The sequence below is a fragment of the Thunnus albacares genome, chromosome 1 (assembly GCF_914725855.1).
Source record: "Thunnus albacares chromosome 1, fThuAlb1.1, whole genome shotgun sequence".
NCBI lineage: Eukaryota > Metazoa > Chordata > Actinopteri > Scombriformes > Scombridae > Thunnus > Thunnus albacares.
The window spans coordinates 1,356,762-1,378,460 of NC_058106.1; the positions used below are offsets into that span (position 1 = coordinate 1,356,762).

A 21,699-nucleotide genomic window follows, 5' to 3' on the forward strand; every position below is an offset into this window, starting at 1 on the left:
TATCATGCTTGATAGAGTCCAGGCCTGAACACATCTATATGTCAATATTGCGTCATAGTCATAGTGCCACCTTCTGACAACAGGAAATTGGCCTTACGTTAGAAACATCATCCATTTTACATGAAAATTACATGATGTGGTCTACACATGGTATACAGCAACATGACATTGAATTAGTGGGTGTTCTCTAGCACCACATGAGGATAGAGGAAGTGATTGTTATCTCCTACATACAATGTCCAATATTCATGAAAATGTATATCCATGTCAGGTGCCCTCTGGTAAATGTATTGCTGTATTGTGTTGCTCTGCAATAACAGCAGTTCAACTGCGGCGTAGTTCGACTGTAGTGCACCCCCTACATGAGCGAAGGAGCGAGGGCCCGATCATTGCTACTTGCAGCTTTGACCCTTGGACCTCGCTTTAAAATGGTATCAATAGAGCATATTAGGGACCTAAAAGGTCCCCATCAAAAACTGCCATAAAAATATTATAAATTAATATTTTTTTCCACTCTCACTGAGTTAAATTTTTTAACCAACATCAGTCTTGATCATAACTACTAAATATTCATTAATTTTCATAGTTTTAACCTTTTTAAAGGCCAGTTTTTGTGATGATACCACTATTTTTTTATTTTAAAAAAACACAAAAATTGAAATATTTTCTATATACTGAAGGCAAGGGGGATTTTTTTATTATTATCGCAGTCTGGGATAGGTCAGTGATTAGCAACAACATTGAAATGTATGCATTATTATTTTCTTGTGCAGTATAAGATTAAGATATAGAATCTGACCTGTTAATTTATAGTGTATGTTAAGTGTCCTATTATCCTTCAAAGTTTTTACTTTTTAATAGCATATTACCTTATTTTGCTCTAAAAATATAGCATAAATACATCACTTCAAACAACATTTATTTTACAAAATTTAACAAAATTCAACATTTAACATTCAAAAATTCAGAACAGAAATGAATGAATGTGTGAGTGAGTTAGTGGGTCTGTGCATGTGTGTGTGTGTGTGCGTGCATTTATACGTGTGTGTGTCAAGGGAAAGAAATGCATAGCTTGAGAGCTGGCTGTATTTGTAAGTTTAGCTATGACTGCAGCTACATAAACAAACAGATGGTTTGGGGTGCCTTGTTTGGTTTTTGCCCCACTGTGCCTTTGCGGCGCAGCAGGTTTCTTTGTCTAGGAGTGTGTGTATGGCCAACTATGTAATCGGGGGGCTTTGAACTCACTTTTATCTCTGTATTCCAAAAACATATGAATCAGTATTTAAAAGACATATAAATCAGGGCAAATGAAAAAAAAAAGCCATGGGAGTCACTTGCCCTCTTGTTTCGCACACACACACACAGACAGTGTAGAGTGACAGATATGCACTTGTTCTGTCACTCCAAGCACACACACACACACACACACACACAAATACATACATACCTTCAAAGCTCAGTAGCATATACTGTACTATAACCCATGTAGGCATCTGTATCAAGTATAATATCCTATAATTTATTGAGTCAGAAGGCCTACTCATGCATGTGCGTGTGGGCAGGAGGGTGAAGGTGTGTGTATATGTGTGTCTGTGAGAGTGAGGGAGGAAGGTGTAATGTGACCTGCAGCCCATATAAATGACCTCTTTTTAGGTGCACACACACACACACACACACACAGTTTTTCCATACACACACATACACCACCCTTGGACATCCATGTAAATACAAACAAACCATTTTAGATGAATAAATTTGCTACAATGTCCGTAATGTAACTTGGTAATACATGAAATGTCCCTGGCATAGCCTCTAGTGGAGAGAAATTATAATGGTATGCATTTGTTCTTCAGGGCAAACAGGATAAAATTGCTCAGTCAGATGGAAAATAGTAAAAACTACAATTTTGAAGCCAGGGCCTCAGTTTTAAAGCTTAATAAAATAGAATTCATGGTTATACAATATTGTGGCCATGGGATCAAAAAATACAGTTTTTATGGGTTTACATTGGGCTGTTTTTTTTCTATAAGGATTTGAGTGTCTGTATTTTGACTACACACACACACACACACACACACACACACACACACACACACACACACAGACAGTTGTGTTTCCATCACTTTAGAGGACATTACATTGACTTACACTCATTTCCTGGAGATTTATCCTAACCATAACTATAACCACCACAAGCCTAACCCTAACTCTTACCCTAACCTTAACATAACCCTAAAAGAACCTTAACTTTAAACCAAGTCTTCACCATAAAATTAATGATTTATGTTAAGGGGACTTGCTTTTTGTCCCCATAAGGGAGGCAAGTCCCCAGTGTAATCAGATTTACATCCCCACAACGTAGGGAATACCAGGACCACACACACACACCAATTTCTCCATACACACACATACATCACATTTAGACATTCCTACCCACACATACAACTCATTGAAGCTGTAGTAATAGAGGATTAATGCCCCTAGTGGAACCAGGAAAATAGCATGCATTTTGCACTGTTGAAGAAAATTCACTCAAGTCCTTGTTCAAAGTTTGCTGTGGTGGAAGTGGTTTAATAGCATTCCGGAAATGCGGTGAGCTTAGTGACACAGAGCTGGTCTGATACAGTAGACTGACCCAGAGCAGAAGAAATGGAAAGACTTTATACAGTAAGGATCAAAGTAGTGATCAACAAATGGTAAACAAAAGATAGGAGGGGAGGGCATTTACATACAAGATCAAGGCAAATCCAGGGGCAAGACAGGAGGGGTCAAATCAGCAGGGGTCAGGAGGTGGAAAGGACAATTGGCATATATGTTTGATCAAAGAGTTGTCTCAGACGTCACTTGATTATCAAGTCTCCAAACCAAATGTGTGTTCTCCTTTAATTATTAAGTCTGCTCCCAAAAGGGTATTCTTCTTCAGCACAAAGGGTTAAAAAAGAGAAAATGGCTCAATCAGCTGGAAAATAGTAAAAACCAAAATTTTGAAGCCAAGGCTTCAGTTTGAAAGTCTTATACAGAATGCATGAATTTATGCAGTGGCAACCACAGGATCAAAAAATGTGGTTTTAATGTGTGTCAATGGGACATAAAAGGGCCTGAAAGTTAGTATTGTTTCTACACAGTGTTTTTTTTTAGGGGTTTAGGATACTCAAACTCATGAAAATCCGATTTAACATCTTCAGGTTAGGCTAACCCATTTTTGCTAACTTTGCTTTTCCAGCAGCTGGGGAAACAACAGACGCAACTACTATAGTCCAGGAAGTGAGCCTTAAATGACACATAGTTCATCAAAAATATACACAGTTTCCAGTGAGTCATCACTAGTGCCACATACTGTAGGAAATAATATTTTAGCCATTCACACAGTGTCTGATGATCCTGTTTCTGAAGCTTTCAACCACATCTCTTGCCATTCCTCGGGGGATGGCGTCGCTCAGTTATGTTCTGACAACCAAGTGCTACATTTCATAAACTTGAGTGTAATTCTGTACCTGTTAGTTATTTAATTAATTGGCAAAAAATGTGACTGCAAGCAGCATTGAGGTAGAAACTGGTGTCTCTTTCAGGGATGGATATATCAGGATGGATATAACAGGAGAAAAACCAACTCACAGCATCATGTTAGTTTACACTAGTTGGCTACTCATCTCTACTTTCTTATGTTCAAGTTATGTTATGTTCTTATGTTCAAAAGCAAGGCTGTGCAGAGACCTTTAGAGGGGCAGGTGCTCAAAGTTACAAAGGGGGACATGGAATAAATTTTAAGACAAGAAAACACCATACACCAACATAATTTATAGCATAACCTGTTGAATAGCAGCCCATATTGAAACAGAATGTAACATGGAATCTTATAACAAACTGCATTTTACTATATCATTGTCCCTCACCTGATGAAATGAGTAGTGAAAAGGCTGCTCCTTTAAAGCTATTTATACATATTGTTTCTAAACAAAGAAACGCCCATCCTAGCCCTGGAGTGGTTCAGATGTGTCGTTTTACCAACAAAGTTAAACGAAGTTAACTTTAGATTTATAGTATTGTGACTATTGTGACAACAGATTCTCGTCATGTTCTCATCAAAAACAGATAACATATATCTCAGTTTCTATTATTTGTGCTAAGCAAGGCTAAACATGTCCTGGATCTATGTCTGTACTGGACACACAGAGATTAAGCTGATATTGATCTGCTGTACTAGTGAGATAATTAGTTAATTCATTGATTACTTGATTAATAGAAAATAATCTCCAGACATTTGGATATTCAATTCTTTGTTTGAGTCATTTCTCAGACAGAAATACCAATCATTCTCTGGTTGCTTATTTTCTGTTCTGATTATCTTTTGGACTGTTGGTCAGACATTTGAAGACATAACCTTAGACTCTGGGGAAAGTGTGGGCATTTTTCTCAATTTTCTTCACATTTTATAAACCAAGTGATCAATCTAACAAAGGTTCCACTGGAGAGGGTGTGATTATAGTAGATGAGAGCAGAGACGGAGTGAGGGAGAGTGAGAGAAGAAGCTGCAAGGCTGGGATGGCTCTCAAACAAAGGAGCTTCATTCCCTGCCTTCTCTTCTTCCTACACCCTCCTGTTCTACTGCCTCTCCCTCCTCCCTCCTCCCCCAGCTTGTCAGAGGGTTAGAGAGGATTGAGAGCATCCAGGGAACACAGCCAGGATGGCTGAGGAAGCTGGGTAGAAGCCACACAGCAGCTGAAGGGAAGTCATGACAAGAAAGCGATCAGCTTCAGATGTGATGGAGGCAGGAGGAAGATGAGCATTTGCTGCTTCGCTATAAGCAGGTTAGTAGGAGAGAGGAGCAGAGGGGCAGAGCTAAACGCTGACTGGAGCCTTGTTTACATGCTGCACATGTCGGACTGACCGATTGCAGAGTAGCTTTAAGGCTCAGACTGCTAGCAGTTTACTGACATCATCTGTGACTCAGCCAGTATGGTGTACAGATGACTTCTACACTGAAGAGCTGATGAAAACAGCATTGGTTGTTTATGAGAATCCATTAACCTTATTTTGATGTCACACTCTGAATACATTTAACTTAGGAATGTGTGTATGTATTACACAAGGTTTTCATGGAGGGTGAATGTTAGTGGGTCTTTATTAGATGCTTCAAGAAGAAATTTCACATCTCAGGCTAGAAGCAAGTGAGAATCAAACCCCAGGTGGTGGGCAGCAATTTTGCTCTTGCGCCACCTGTGCACTGGAGGAATTTTATTTTATGTAACTACTGATACTGGTATGAATTTTTAAAATCAAAATGATAGTATTGCTTTTGTAATGATTAGAGAAGCCAGCTGATGTGATTTTGTACATTGAAGATCCCTCCAGACATGTTGCAAAGCATTTAAAAATGTTTTTCCACAAAAAAAGTTCAATTACCTCATTAAAATCCTTAAAATTTAAAAATCCAGAATCTATGAATATGCATACTGTTTATTTCAGAAATGTAACTGCTGGACACAAGATGTCTCCTACTTCACTGTAATGTCCATTCTCAGTGTATGTGCATTGGAGGATTAAAATTTCCACATCACACTTGTGTAAGTTGCATACTGGCTCTCTTTTGGCTCCAGACTATTGTTATGTCACAAATGAGCACAGAGAAACTTTCCTCCTTCAGCAGAGTAATGTGAAAACAAACTCTGCACCCACATCATTCTGCACAGTGAAGCTCAAACATCCAACCAGTGTTTCCCCTATAATTGTAAAGGCCTGGCCAACAAGAACCCCCGCCAGGCCAATAAATATATATATTTTTTAATGCCAAAAATGACACCAAATACCCATTCATTCAGATATCAATAGCGGAGTCTCTGTGCAACGCTGTACCAAAATGTGAGTTAACCTCTGTGTTGTTGCCTTGGAAACTGTTGGTAGAAGTTGAGCAAGTGTAAGCATTAGAGAAGTGACAGTGAATGTGAGTATATTGGTAGCGTAACGCCGTTGAGGAATATGGCATTGCGTAGTGTGTTTGCCTAGCGAGTGGGAAAGAGCGAGTGGCAGAGAAGTCACAGTGGATGTGAGCGGAGCAGAGGAAAAGGTTAGCAGCAAGTTGTCAGTCTGGCAGTAAATGTACAGTACAGACTACAGTGTGTCAGTTAATAAATGCTGCAGCTTCTCAGACCAAGAAAAATCACATCTGTTGTTTTCCCAACTGCTGGAAAAGCAAAGGGGGTTAGCTCCAAAGTTAGCAACAATGGGTTAGTCTAACCTGAAGACATTAAACAGAGAAATAGAGAACAGAGAAATTTGTGGCTGCTGAGTTCACTCTGTCCCATATCATCCAACTATTTTCACCCATCTCCCGACTGGAGTTGGACCAACCGATCAGTTTTCTTGACTTGCAGGTCTGCACAGTGTATTGTCAAGATATGGGAACATGACAGTTCCTCTGTGAGCCTCTGCAACCTGTCATTACCCATAACTGTCTACATTGACAACTGGGGGAAGGCAGCACTGGCAATGGCTTACTGTCTAAAAGTATTTTAATAAATTGTCATCCACAAGATTTCAGTCTGGGTTGATTTGACAACAGCCATGGTTATTGGTGGTAACAGCATACACTACTTTGTGTATGTAGCTACTTTGTCAGAAATACAACTAAATAGCTACTTGTGTATCAGTTTACATCTCACGTTGTTTTAATAAAGAAATCAAGCAATAATTGGCCTTTTTCCGTCATGCCAAAAGCAGTCGTGATCTGATTCCTTGCTGTATGTAGTGCAAGGACACAGTAAAGTTGGTTGTCTTGCTTAGGAGGTGTGCAGCCTGTTGCCTGCAGCTCTTCATCTAACAACTCAATGTGGCTGCTCAAGACTCTTCCTTTACTCCGACATATTTGAAAATTATAAGCTGTTAAAAATGATTTTTTGTAGATGCATTTTTAATGAACGATACCTGTCAGATACAAATACACTGCATATACTATGAGTTTTTCATAATAAAAGTAATTTGTGTTTCACCAGTTGAATACTTTGAATTGCTGTATTAAATTCATTAGCAGTAACTTAATACAGCTCTGACATGGCGTTAGGAGAGTGAACTGTAAACAGTGAGGCTGATATCAGTGAGATAAACATGCAATGAAATGCCACTAACAATGACGGTGACGATTATATAGAGTTAATTACACAATGTATATCGAATGACAATTACTAAAAAAAACTGCCACATTGAAATGGGGTTTGATTTAATTCAAATCTTAAAAGTTATAACTTTAACAACATATTTTACACACATAACTTATGTAAAACAAACATCATCCTTTTACAGAACTACTGTAACTGGTCCAATCTTAACTGCAGTGCTTCATGAAAAGAGGAAGCCTGTGGTTTGGTTGTCTGGAAGCCTTTAGGATCACTTGGGTCACCAGACACAAATATGACGCTGTGAAGAAGCTGTTTGACATCTGTGAGAACCTTAATACTTTATAAAATAAGTGATATACAGTATATACTGTATGCATACCTTCCAGTTACAGATTAATTATCAGTCCATTGAGCACTGTTTGTAGCAGAGTCTCCTGTCCAGCAGATTGATGGAAACATTTGAAATGTTTTCAGTTCACCAGCTGCCAAAAGTTTAGTTTTAATTCAATCAGTGTCTATTGGTTGTGTGTGTAGGTGAGTGTGACAGCTGATTTGCTTGTAAAAATTACTTTACCAACTTTTTTGCAACGCCACTTTCAAACACATGCTGTTGTGATTTATATGATAAAAAATATATTAATACACATATTCAATTGTTATTGCTGGCTTCCTTCTAGTCTGTGGTTGAGTTTCAGCGCTTGCTGTGACTGAACAGCCCAACTCTCAAGTGGCAGTCTCTGTTGAAGTTTCTGCAGGTGTAGTGTGCGCCTGACTCTCTGTGGATGCTGATTCTGCCTTTTGTCATCTGCACTCCCTCCTTTCTTCCCACAGTGGTCTAATGGTTTCACTCCCTCAGGCTTTCTCATGTAGCCTCAGCAGTCCAGTCAGACTCTGTGCCTTAATTATTCATAGAAAACCCACTGGGCTGCAGAAAACAGGCACATGCAGCCGAAAGAGGAAACTGGAGTGTTTGCTGGTGAAATTAATAACCAGTCTGACTGACTGCACAGTGAGGGCAGTTTGTGTTGTATTCCATGTTTCACTTGCTTAACTTACGAGCAGAGGTTTCATTTTATTTACCAAGAAATATGTGTACACTATATATGGTATGTTGCGGCACAAAGAACCCTGAAAAGAATACCATGCAGTCAAACAATAACTCACATTACTAACTGCCACTTCTAAATGAACAGGCTTATTCTGTGCAACAACTGCATCACAGGTTTAGAAAACAAAACCAGGATACTGTTGTTGTGGCCTGACTCCTGTTTGCATAGGAGGAAGTGCACTCATGCGTGATGCCATGCTCTGTCTGCACTGTTTATAGTGTCAGGGTTGTAAATGAGTGAACAATGAGTGAAGAGGACCTCTGGTCAGTGAATGAGCTGCAGGCCCAGGTCTGCAACACTATCCTGTGCAAGTAGAAACTGGTCAACTGCCCTGGGGCCCCATACCCTCACCCCAAAGGCCTGAGTGTTCCTGCCTAGCATGTGGTGATTTGATTGATTTTGATTGATTTTGTTATTTCCCAGCAAGGCAATTAAAAAAAAAGTGCACAGTTATTTGTGAATATGCCCCATACAGCACAATATAAATTGAAATGATGAAGTCTTAAAAGGTTCCCTGTCAAAGGACCTTTTATTATTTTAAGTCGTATAGTGCCTAGATTTTACGTTCCTAAATGTACTATCACAAAATGACATGAAGCACACCTTGCACAGGTTATTATTCAATGCCTGGTTTCAGAGGCTCTTGGAAAAAATATGCCATCATGTGTAGTCTGCACTGTACCAGATGGCTACTGAAAGGCAACAATATATGTATACATTGCACAGAGAGCAGGAGAAATAGGGGACAGGCTAGTGCCAGAAAATAGTGAGATTTAATATTCTGTATTCAACAGAATGAAAACAATTGAGTCACAATGTGTTAGTCATTGCACAATTCCTTTTTGATTGTTAAAGGACATTTTATATCGAAATGCGTCCCCCGACTTGCACTTTATCCTCACATATAAATAATGCAATTATAAATTCCTTACAGTATATTGATCTTTGGATTACCACTTGTTGCTGTCAGATTAGTTTGTCAGACGTTAAAGTTAACATTGATGCTTTTTATTGGACGGTTAATGTCAGCACTGCCTGTGTGGATTTTTGGGCCCTTACTGTACAGACCACCTTAATAAAATATGGATAAATGATAATTAATAGAGTCAGTGTAGGATTTCGTACATTACAGTGAGGACAATAGGTGCAGGTGCGTTGCAGTGTAATCACCTGAACCCGATAATGCTGTCATCCCATATAGAAATTCAGAGCCCTGCGTCTTCATGTTCTTGTGAGTTTGGACTCCTGAGTTCAACTCTCCATGTCTGAACTGTATTGAGAAAGGTCTACTGTTTTGTACTAAAAAGAAATGATGTAAGATCAGGGCCAACAGCTGCCAATCAAGTTTTTGCATTTGTTTCGTGAGTTGTTAGTTATCACACACCACCATGTTTATTGTTGTCTCACATTGTGATCATCAACATCACACCGAAAAAAAATATTTCTGTCAGCATGCTGACTTTTGTTGAATTGAACTGATTACATTTTCTCTCCTATCTGAATACATTAGTTCAGTTCAACAGTTCAACTCAAAATAACAATATACAGTGGAAACTGCTTATAGTGATCACGTCTGTCTGGGTCAAATCAATCATTGTAATTTATGATTTTTTTTTTTTCTTAATTTCTTATGCAGATAACCATTTTATTGACATTTATATATTTATAACATGAATATAAAATGATGAAACGGGCAGCTTCGCTATTTACTGAATTTTATTGACTGTTTCAAAATAAAGTACAACTGTTTCAAACACTGGTTGTTTCGCTGTTGCATCTCATTGGCTTGTTTTTGGCAGTTTGTCATAATTTTGAAGGAGACATTTTTTATTGAGAGAATTTCTTTTTCCTGTCATGATTTCAGTGTGCATGCAGCACCTGCCTCAGGTAACCAGGCGGAAGCAGTAGGGCTGTAGTCTGCTGGTCAATTAGTTGGTCGATATGCTCTCGTCTGACTAAATTCTCAATGGTCGAATAATCTGTTATTTTTATAGGGAATGAGGGTGCTACATCAATAGCTCTCCGGGATCAATCCATTATTTCCTGTGGCGGGAGGGACAGACTAACAAATTACCTGTGAAAACGGGGATTTATTCAAAACACCCCCCTTGTTTTCACAACTTTGAACTCGCCCAACCTAATGGAGACTGCTGGGTCTGACTGTACTAAACGTTTACTGAACGTACTGAATGTTTACTGAATCAGTGTTTCTCCTATAATTATCACAACAAGAACCCCCGCCAGGCCAAAAATATATTTTTTAATGCCAAAAATAACGCCAAATATCCATTCATGCGGAAATCAATAGCGTTTGGGAGTCTCTGTGCACCGCTGCTTCGGTACATGAGGCAACCTCTGCGTCATTGCCTGGAAAACTATTGGTAGCGTAACGCTGTTGAGGAATATGGCATTGCGTAGTGTGTTTGCCTAGCGAGTGGGAAAGAGCGAGTGGCAGAGAAGTCACAGTGGATGTGAGCGGAGCAGAGGAAAAGGTTAGTAGTAAGTTGTCAGTCTGGCAGTAAATGTACAGTACCCCCTAGGAAGCAGAGGGGTTGCGTGTTTAGGCTGTGGGGTTGGAGGCCAAAAACATTTGGAAGAAGAGGGGAGGACATTTCTCTTCGTTTGATAACGTTGAAAATAAAGTTTGGCTTTGTTGATGGCTTCCCGACTCATTTTAATAAAGACATGAGAGAGAGAGAGAGAGAGAGAGAGAGAGAGAGAGAGAGAGAGAAAAGAGGGAGAAGCAATGGTCGAGTGAGCTAGAGAGTAGATGAGGAGAGTGAGTGGTGGTAGTGAGAAAGCCAAGTGAAGTGAATGAGAGGAATAAAACTTTATTTTCTGATTGTTTTATGACAGTTACAAATAAATACACCCACACCCCGGACAACCCTGCAGAGGTGCACCTGATAATGGTGACACAGCCACTAAATACACATCATACGTGTATTATGAGAGTAAGATAAAAATAGAATAGAATTACTGTAGTTTTAAATTTTTTCTCCATATGTTTCTATGTATGAAAAGACCCCAAATGAACACTGTCCGCGGTTTACTTCTTTACTGTAAGCAAATTATTTAAATTGCCTTTGTATAGGAATGATTCTGTCCTGAGCTTTTTGATCACCGTGATCACTATTAGCGGTCTCCAATTTAATATGCAACTGCAACACAGTGTACAGTAAGCTCTTACCATGAATGTTATGCATGCTTAGTGCAGATTGAGACCTACCACTAGAAGCTTGGCAAGGGTGTGTTTCTCACAGATGGCTGAATAAATCTGTATCAACATCATGTTGAATTTGATACTGTGCACACCTAATGTGCTTATGCTAATGCAGTGGATAGAATTTGCTCAGTTGTCATGCAGTCACTTTATTGGGCTAATTCTGAGCTTTGATGAAATATATCTGCTACTCAGTGCAGACCATGTTTTATGATTGCAAATGAAGTTTACAGGAATATGTTCACCTGATTTGATTTGAATTATTAGAATTTCCAGTTATTATCCAGGGGACGGATGTAATGTTATTAAATATCAGGGTTCTTAATCTAGCTGTACTTCAATATAATATTTCTGTGTCACAACTGAGCACTTTTTAGAGCAAGTGTGTGTTTGTATTTGCTGAACACTTATGTTTTCATTTATTTATATTTTTACTTTACAAGAGCAGGTTAATTTAAATCCTGTTATTAAAAAAATATTGCACTGATAGCAGAACTGCCTCACTTACCTGATTTACTACCTTTTTTTTTTTTTTTAACACCTAAATTCTCAAGAAGTAAAGACACTCACCACACATCTGACTGGGAAGCCTAAATGCTTCAAGAAAGTCTAATTCTATCATTAGATATTGGAAACTGGAGCCAAGTACTGCACATTGGCATTTTCAATCAAGTATTACTTCTGGGACACACAGCCTGCATGAGCAGCGCATGTGCGTCACGGAACCTCTTGCTTTTCATTTCAGCACGCATGTTTACAGGTCAGAGCAGCCACACAGTCCGCGTATTATGCATGGCTGCTGCGTCGCATCATCTAGAGATTTGAGGTCTTGCCTATTTTCTCTATGTGATGTGTGCGGTTCTCAGCAGAAATAGACAGGGAAAACGATCTGTTGACAGTCATATGACCAGTGCCAGCAACTTTACACATTTGACAATTCTTTCAATGTCTATATCTGTAGAATATGTCACAGACATGAAGTGTCACCACTGCGGGTCAGCCTGCGCGGTGTATGCCAGGGCAGGGAGCCTCTCTGGCGGTGAACTCCAGTACGGAGAGTCGGTGACACATGGAGCTTCAGCAATATAATCAATAAAAAAAATTTTTTTTGAAAACCACGTCCTGTTTGAGGAGTGTATGTGGTTGACAGAAGTAGTTCCAGCCATACCCCACCATGCCCATCAGAAAGAAAGCCGTTTTCACCTCATATATCGTTTATTTATTTTTAACAATTGATCACATGCTTCTTAATTGTTTTCTGACTAAACTAAATATAAATGAAATTTATAATTAAATGATATGAAACGTGCTATTATTGATGGCCATTATCAAACTCTGTGTAGAAAGATAGAGCTGGCAGCAGAAGCGCCGCAGCAGCAACGCTTTCTGTGTGGATGCTGCAAGCATGTAAGACGCAGCAGTTCAACGATGCACATGCACTCTTGAGGTTCATGCAGACTGTGTGTCCCAGGCATTAGTATTGGCCTTTAAATACCAATATCAGTGAGGTCAGTGTCAAATACTAATTCCACCTGCCACCACAGGCTCTTACTCTTTCACCATGTGCACTAATCCACTCAGCTGTACTGTTTTTATGGTGACCTACTTCTGGATGTATACTGCTAACAGGACTATAGCAAGACTATGTGTTCTACCTGCAACATGCTGCCACAAGCTTCCATATGATCCCACTCTTCCACAGAAATACTCATTTTAACTCCTGTTTGGCCACAAATTTCCCTCTGCTCTCTGTGGTGTCAGGACTGGGGGATGAAATGGGAGCCAAGGCATCGTTGGTGGAGGGTCCAGTTCCTGGCTCTGCAATGGCACCTTCTCCCACTCTGGAGAACATCCAGGCGGCATACGCAGAGGGAAAGGAGGAGGCTGCCAGGGAGCTGATACAACAAGCCTGCTGCATGGAGTGCGGTGTGGGGACGAACCGCATTGAAGGGGTGGGTACACTAAAAATATACATGACAGTCCCATTTTAAATTGCATTACTGGTTGAGCTGTCATCATCACTGTAACATTATGAGTTGTAACTCTCTGTGAGGATTTTCTTAGGAAAAAAAACAACTGTTTTTACTCTGATTATATAATAGTCAGTGCAGTACAGTACACACTCTGTTACATTGGAAATAAGGAATCTTAGGAATCTCTCATTAAGATTGGTAACAGGCTTTTAATTCAGGGATCGAAGGACCTTTCACAATAAGTCAGAAATGACATTACAATCTGATATCCAAAACTTAATAAATAAACTCAGTAGCAATCAGAAAAAAACCCTCCCTCGTTACCTCCACTGAGATACCCTTAAGCAAGACACTTGACTCCAAACTGCTCTTGTGGAGCTGCTCAGTGAGCAGCAGATCAGATGGTGGTTGTACTCAGCAGCTTCCAGGTGTGAATATATGGAGCTTGTTTGTGTGAGCAGGGTGGCCATTGCTCTCTGAGAAATTTTCCTGGATAAAGAGTCTAGAAAAGTGTGATTTTTATGCACATATACCTTTCACACCAAATCTAGTATTAGTCTCAAAAGATTTGCAGCTGAAAAACTGAAACCTCTGAGCATACAGTACAGCCATCCTGTGTATTGTGACAAATTTTAACAAGAGTGATAGCAAAGAAGGTTTAGGATGAATTAATGACTCCAGACTAAAGTTCATATCACAACTGAATGTTGACGCCAACTGTTCAAATAAACATTGAATCTTTCATTTTTCCACATTACCACTGAACACCAAAAAATATTTCTTTTTTTCTTTTTTCTTTATTTCAACCTTTATTCATTCAGGGAAGTATTTATGAGAGAAAGCCTCTCTTTTGCAGGAAGGCCGTGATCAAATTTACACAGTAACACACATTCACACCAGGAAGCTGCCCAGTACAACCACAGTCTGATCTCCTGGCCACTGAGCAGCTCCATTGTTACTTGCAGATATATTTTATCGATAAACAGACATGGCCGACATTATTGGTACCCTTACATTTTATTAAAATAATGCACCATTGGCCCTGAACAATGTTGAAATTAAGAGGTATTTTAATTCAATTTAATTCAGTGCATGTCTGTTTGGTTTGCAGTGGAACAAAATAAACAAGTTGTGAAAATAACTGAATTCATGCTCATTCTACAAAGACATTCTGAAATAGCCTGGACAAAATTATTGGTACCTTGTAGAAGTTATAAGAAATAATTGATTTGTAGTGATACTTTAAGCTATTTTAATTAGTATCACAGGTGTTTTCAATCTTATAATCATTCATGTAGCCAGTTTAAAAGAAGAAAATGACTCCCTCTGCTGTTTTGCCACTGTGTGCATCACGTTGAACATGGAAAACAGAAGGAAAACTAGAGAGTGGTCTGAAGACATTAGAAAAAAGGTAATAGCCAAGCATAGTCAACGTAACAAGGTTACAAGACCATCTCCAAAGAGCTTGATGTTTCTGTGACCACTGTTGCCAATATTATTTAGAAGTTAAAGGCCATTGGAACTGTAGCCAACATCTCTGGACGTGGTTGCAAGAGGAAAATTAGCCTGATATTGAACAAAAGGATTGGTTGAATGATCTAGAAAGAACCAAGGAAAACTTCAATACAGATCCAAGCTGATCTTCAAGTTCAAGGTACAATAGTTTCAATTCACACCATTCGTCGCTGTCTGAATGAAATTGGGCTCCATGACAGAAAATCCAGGAAGACCCCACTTCTAAGAGGGAGACACAAAAAAGCCAGACAGGACTTTGTCAAAATGCATGTTGACAAGCCACAGTCCTTCCGGGAGAATGTGCTTTGGACAGATGAAACAAAATTAGAGCTTTTTGGTAAATCACACCAACCTGTTTACAGAAGAAAAAATGAAGCCTTCAAAGAAAAGAACACCATGCCTACAGTGAAACATGAGGGAGGCTCAGTGATGTTTTGGGGTTGCTTTGCTGCCTCAGGCACTGGGTGCCTTGAATCTGTGCAGGGCACAATAAAATCTGGACTATCAAGGCATTTTGGAGCGAAACATAAAGCCCAGTGTTAGAAAGCTTTGTCTTAGTCGCAGGTCATTGGTCTTCTAGCAGGATATTGACCCCAAACATACATCAAAAAGCACCCAAGAGTGGATGAGAAGAAAAACGTTGGACTGTTCTGAAGTGGCTTGCTATGAGTCCTGATCTGAATCCCACTGAACATTTGCGGAAAGAGCTGAAACTTGCATTTGGGAGACGGCACCCATTCACTGATATCCCTACTTACATAGTATTCAGCCACAGTGCGATATGATGATATATATTGTGTGACGAGAGAAAAATGTCTATCGTTTCATATAATGCTCTATTGTTTACATTGTTGTGACACAAATCACATTCTTTATGGCAATATTTTTCGTCATTTGGAGTCTCTCCAACTTTTGTGCAGATTACATAGATGAATTACTCTTCTTGGCTTTTTACTCACAAAGCTTTTATTGCACTTACAGTAACATAATGACTTTAGTTGTTGTCAACTTTGAGCCAGACTGTTGTAATTTTCACTCTAGGCCTGTTAATATCTCACTTTATTAAGATTAAATATTTTTTCAGACGAGAAAGTAACCATGTAGATTCCAAATATGTGGTCAGTTTATCCAAATAACACCCATTTGTAAATCTGTTGCGACGTTTTCGGAGATGTGAGGAGCCGCTGGCTGGGTGAAAGCAGCCGGTCATCTCAGCTGCTAGCAGCCCGAGTCCTGCGTCGTCATCCCGGGGAGAAAATGATCCAATGAACTGATCTGTGCAGCTCTTTGGTGATTCACTGCTAGTTCTAATGTCTCTGTAGCATTTTTGATATATGATATAATCCTCCTGGAAGATAAATGTTGGAGTCACAGATTAATTGTAGCTCCCATACTGGCGCCAGAATAGGGAGGACAATGAGACTTTTTGTGTCCCCACTTTCAGGTGTTATGGTAATAAAGTGGTAACATCTAAAGCCAGGTATTACGGTCACAGCGATAATGTCTACTTTAAAATGTTGGACCTTTAAATCCAATCTTAAACAGAACATGGGGGACTGTGAGTAGCCTACGATGCTTGCCAGTTCAGACTAGTTTCAATAATTTATCTACCAAATACAACAGTGGGCCCTATTTTTCTTGATAGTGAAATGACCAGCGCAAGCAGCACACAGATAGTTTGGTATTTCCCTGACCTTGAAATTTGCTTTGCCCGTCTGTGTGGTGTTGTGATGTGCAGCGCTGCACGCACGGTGAATTGCCGGGAGGAGACGCGCAAATAGGCAGCGCAGAACCACATCTGTTTCTGGAGCAAAGTCACTCCGCTGCCACTTGGTGATTTTATCAACAAGAGCAGACTAAATACTTGCTTTAAATGTGCTGCAATAATGGATTAATGCCTAAAATAAAAAACAATGAAACATTCTCCAGCCAAAATGGGCATAGAAATAACGTTTAATGAGGTTAAAGCATCTGTACTGATCTGTAAATGAATCTGGGTGATTCTGACAGTATCTGCTGTCCACAGCTGCGTTATAGTGTATGAAGCCCTTTTCCCTTCAGTTCATTAAGGCAGTAGGACTGATATGTTGATAAATCTGAAGCCTCTGAGGTGCTGCGCCAGAGTGCAGTGCCATTACGCATGTTGGTTCACTGCGTTTACCTTCATTTAATCGTTCATTTACTACCATAAAACCTGAAAGTGGGGACATAAAAAGTCTCATTGTCCTCCCTGTTCTGGCGCCAGTGTGTTGAGCACTGGGCAAGTTCAACTCGGGAGTACAAACCTCTGAGGATGGGAAGACGCTTAATAAAATAAAACAAAATTTAATATTGACTAATCTGTTTGTTTTTAATACATTTATATTTATGTAAATGTGGTGATATCTGTACATATAGAGCCCCAGGGGCAGTGCTGCTGTTCTGTCCAGAAAGAACATGAAGCTTCACTGTAACTTGCAGTCAGACAAACTAATGTAGGAGCTACAAATAATCTGTGACTCCACCATTTATCTTCCAAGAAGATTATATCGTATATCAAAAATGCTACGGAGACATTAGAACTAGCAGTGAATCACCAAAGAGCTGCACAGATCAGTTCATCAGATCATTTTCTCCCCGGGATGATGACGCAGGACTCGGGCTGCTAGCAGCTGAGATGACCCTTTCACCTGGCCAGCAGCTCCTCACATCTCTGAAAACGTCGCAACAGATTAACAAATGGGTGTTATTTGGATAAACTGACCACATATTTGGAATCTACATGGTTACTTTCTTGCCTGAAAAAATATTTAATCTTAATAAAGTGAGATTTGTGCATACGCACTGTTTGTGAATGAGGCAGTATGGGAGAAGTAACCAGCATAGCCAGTGACAGTTGCTGATCCAGTAAGTTAAAGCTGTTAGACACTGGGTTCAAACCACAACAATGCTAAACACGTTTCGCAGAGGAATAATGCACACCAAAGTCTGAGACAAATGGTAAGGCTTTATTTTACAGGTCTCTTAATTTTATACTAATTTGCAGATATTTAACATTTAAGTCGCAGTGTGCAGATTTCAGTGGCATCTAGTGGAATGGACATGGCAGAAATGGAATATAATATTCATAAGCATGTTTTAAGTAGTGGATAATCATCTGAAAATAAGAATCGTTGTTTTTATAATCAACGATTGTAACATCTGTGTATAATAGAATGTTAGTTTCTTTCATGTTGTTCGTGTCTATCATTCACATCTCACACCAACTGTATTAATTTTTCTCTGAGTTGAAGTAGTGGCTAGAAACCAAGCCATCAGCTTGGCCCAGCAATCAGCCTGTTCCGAACAGGCACTGTACTAGTAAGAATAATGGGGGGGGGTTAAGTTGGTTGAGTTGTTCCATGTGCAGTTTTTTCAGTATTTTTTCAACAATTTTGCATGCTGTTCATTCTTAAGACATTTCTTTGAAAGGGTTATGTTATTTGGTAGTATATGGGAAATGTGCTCATTAAAGAGTTTTAAAGAAAGAATCTAATGTGTCAGTACTAATACAAACTAGGTACTTTCTGTCAGTTAAAAAATTGTTAAGTGTCTGAAGTTTCTTCAAATTAACAACTGGGAACCTGGTGCATAGCTCTGGGTGGGCTCAAGGCAGTCAGTGAATACTGTTTCAATTTGAAATGTGACTATGCGACCAATAAAAATAAAACAATTTCTTGTTTACCTTATGATGATGTTGATGGGTCAGATTTTTGGAGTGGCAGCATGTTCCGCAAGTGCCAGATTGTGAGCAGCCCCTCCTCTTTCACTCAGTGACTACATCCCACACATTGCACAAAGAAGCCTACTTTCCGCTTACTAGCTGCTTAAAATTTAATATAGTAATTTAATGGCAAAACAAAGCACTTTGCTTAAATTTGTCACAAAAATACGTTGTAGAGGAGAAACTGGCGCAGGAGTAGTCTCTTCCTCCTCCTCCTCACAAGTGCCAAGTAACGACACGTGGATGCTAAATCAGCCCTTGACAGCCCTTCTCTGTCAAGGGCTGAATTAGTAGTCAAGTGCCTGTTGTTACTAAGCTGCTGCTGCTGACATCGCCGCATCTGAATTTCCAATCTCCACCCCTCCATGCCAAAGCACAGGTACCTGCAGTGTGCAGCCATGCACTCAGAAAAGCAAATTTAAATATTTTACCCTCCTATTATGTTCGAAAAGGGTTTACACCAATACACCCTTAGTATTTGTGGGTCTGATTTGCGTTTGAATTAATTAACAAGCACTGGAAAAAACACTAATTATCATCCAGTAAAATGTTTTTTCTAAGTAACTTTTTCATCCATAACCATAATATATACAGGTATAATATTATACTATATACACTGGTCAAAAAAATTAAGGGAACACTTAACCGTCACAGTATAACACCAAGTCACTTAAACTTCAGGGATATTAATCTGTCCATTTAGGAAGCACAAGTGATTGTGAATCAATTTCACCTGCTTTAGTTTAAATGAAAGTGACAACAGGTGTAATTGAGAGGCAAAAGCAAGACAAACCCCAAAAAGGAAATGGTTTTGCATGTGATGGCCACAGATAATTGCTCTCTCCTTATCCTTCTTGACTGATTCTTCTCTAGTTTTGTGTTCTGCTAGTGTCCTTGTCACTACTGGTAGCATCAGGCGGTACCTGCAGCCCAATCAGGTTGCACAGGTAGTCCAGCACCTCCAGGATGTCACATCCATACGTGCGGTCGCAAGAAGGTTTGCTGTGTCTCCCAGCACAGTGTCAAGAGCAGAGATACCAGGAGACCGGCTGTTACACAAGGAGACCTGGATAGGGCTGTAGAAGGACATCAACCCAGCAGCAGTACCGGTATCTACTCCTTTGTGTGAGGAGGAACAGGAGGAGCACTGCTAGATGACCTGCAAAATGACCTCCAGCAGGCTACTGGTGTGCATGTTTCTGACCAAACTGTCAGAAACACACTCCATGAGGGTGGCATGAGGGCCCAATGTCCTGTAATGGGCCCTGTGCTCACAGCCCAGCACTGTGCAACCTGATTGGCATTCGCCAGAGAACGTCAGAATTGGCAGGTCCGCCATTGGCACCCCGTTCTCTTCACAGATGAGAGCAGGTTCACACTGAGCATATGTGACAGGCGTGAAAGAGTCTGGAGTCGAAGTGGTGAACGTTATGCTGCCTGTAACATCATCCAGCATGACCGGTTTGGTGGTGGGTCAGTGATGTTCTGGGGAGGCATATCCTTGTAGGGTTGCACAGATCTCCATGTCATAGCCAACGGTACCCTGACTGCTGTTAGGTACCAGGATTAAATCCTCAGAGCAGTTGTCAGACCTTACGATGGTAGAGTGGGCCCTGGGTTCCTCCTGGTGCAGTACAATGCCCGGCCTCATGTGGCCAGAGTGTGAAGGCAGTTCTTGGATGAGGAAGGCATCGATGCCATTGACTGGCCCTCTCATTCCCCTGACCTAAATCCAATTGAGCACCTATGAGACGTTATGTATTGGCGCATCCAACGCTGCCAAGTACCGCCACAGCCTGTCCCGGAGCTCACTGATGCCCTGATCCAGGTCTGGGAAGAGATCCCCCATGACACCATCCGCCGACTCATCAGGAGCATGCCCAGACATTGTCGGGAGTGCATACAGGCACACGGGGGCCATACACACTACTGAGTCACGTTATGAGAACACTAAAAACATTCACAGATCTAAAAGTGTAGGTTCACATCAGGAAATATTAATGCATGTCTACAAAACTGACATGTTAACACTGGGGTTGTTAACATGAACACAAAACTCAGGGTTCGGATCGTATCACGGATTTGAGTCATGGATCAGATCATTATTAGGATAAGCGGAAAAAAAGGGGGGAGACAAATAAAACTTTGTTTTCTATTTATTCTGTAACACACTTACAGCCAGAAACCGCAAGGAACTTTGGCCCATGCTCTGAAATGAAAACCACATTTAAGATGTCCAATGTTTAAATAAAATAAAATATATAAAATATTCAATGCTCAGTTATTGCAGTATGAGGCATGAAACAGTGAATGAAACAGCCTCTGTCCACATCATCAAAACTTCATGATAACAAACATTCACCGCTAACGTCATTTAGCAGCTAGATAGCTAATTAGCTGCTCAGCTGCAGCACATTAAACAATAGATAAACATAACTCAAATGTCACATTGGACACATTAGATGCTGGTTTGATCATTGCTCTTCAAAATCCCGGTTAGCGACACACTGTCTGCCCATGACTTTTACTTACAGCAGTTTGTTTACTTTGTCTTAAATGAGACATTAAATTTTGCAATTAATCCGCAGTTCATATGCCTGCCGAACCAGGGGGGTGATCCGTACGGATCACGGATCAACTAAGTTACGATCCGTTACACCACGAGTTAACACTTGTCATTCAAGTTACTTTAAGCTTATTACTCAATATACAGCTCAGCTTAAAAATGAACTAAAGAAACTGTCAGAGGCAAGCAGCCAGACCTCCTGCACACTAATCATACAACATGAACAAGGTGACTGAACAACCACTCAATTAAAAACAAATGAGTGAGTCCAGACAGCTTACTGTAACTTAAAAAAGCAAACTAATGTTACCCACAACACATGATTTCTGCTGCATTCTTGTTAAGCAGATAAAAAACACAAAAAAGCCACACTGAGATATTTAACCATCAGAGATGAAATTAGCGACCAAAGAGACAGAGAGAGAGAAGCTGTATCTGACTCACGTTATCTGATGTCTT

At 40.0% G+C, this 21,699-nt stretch overlaps 1 protein-coding gene across 3 annotated transcripts in view; it reads left to right on the forward strand.

Annotated features, from left to right (window-relative positions):
• The window catches only part of lrrk1 (leucine-rich repeat kinase 1), a 164,577-nt gene that overhangs the window by 13,859 nt on the left and 129,019 nt on the right, over nucleotides 1-21,699 (forward strand). For 2 of the 3 annotated variants that reach the window (XM_044343906.1, XM_044344439.1), the window contains exon 3: nucleotides 13,206-13,396. In XM_044343906.1, the coding sequence (XP_044199841.1) occupies nucleotides 13,206-13,396 (191 nt within the window). Of the gene's footprint in view, nucleotides 1-4,634; nucleotides 4,809-13,205; nucleotides 13,397-21,699 lie in introns of all 3 variants that reach the window. The other variant, XM_044345163.1, reaches the window with a different exon arrangement.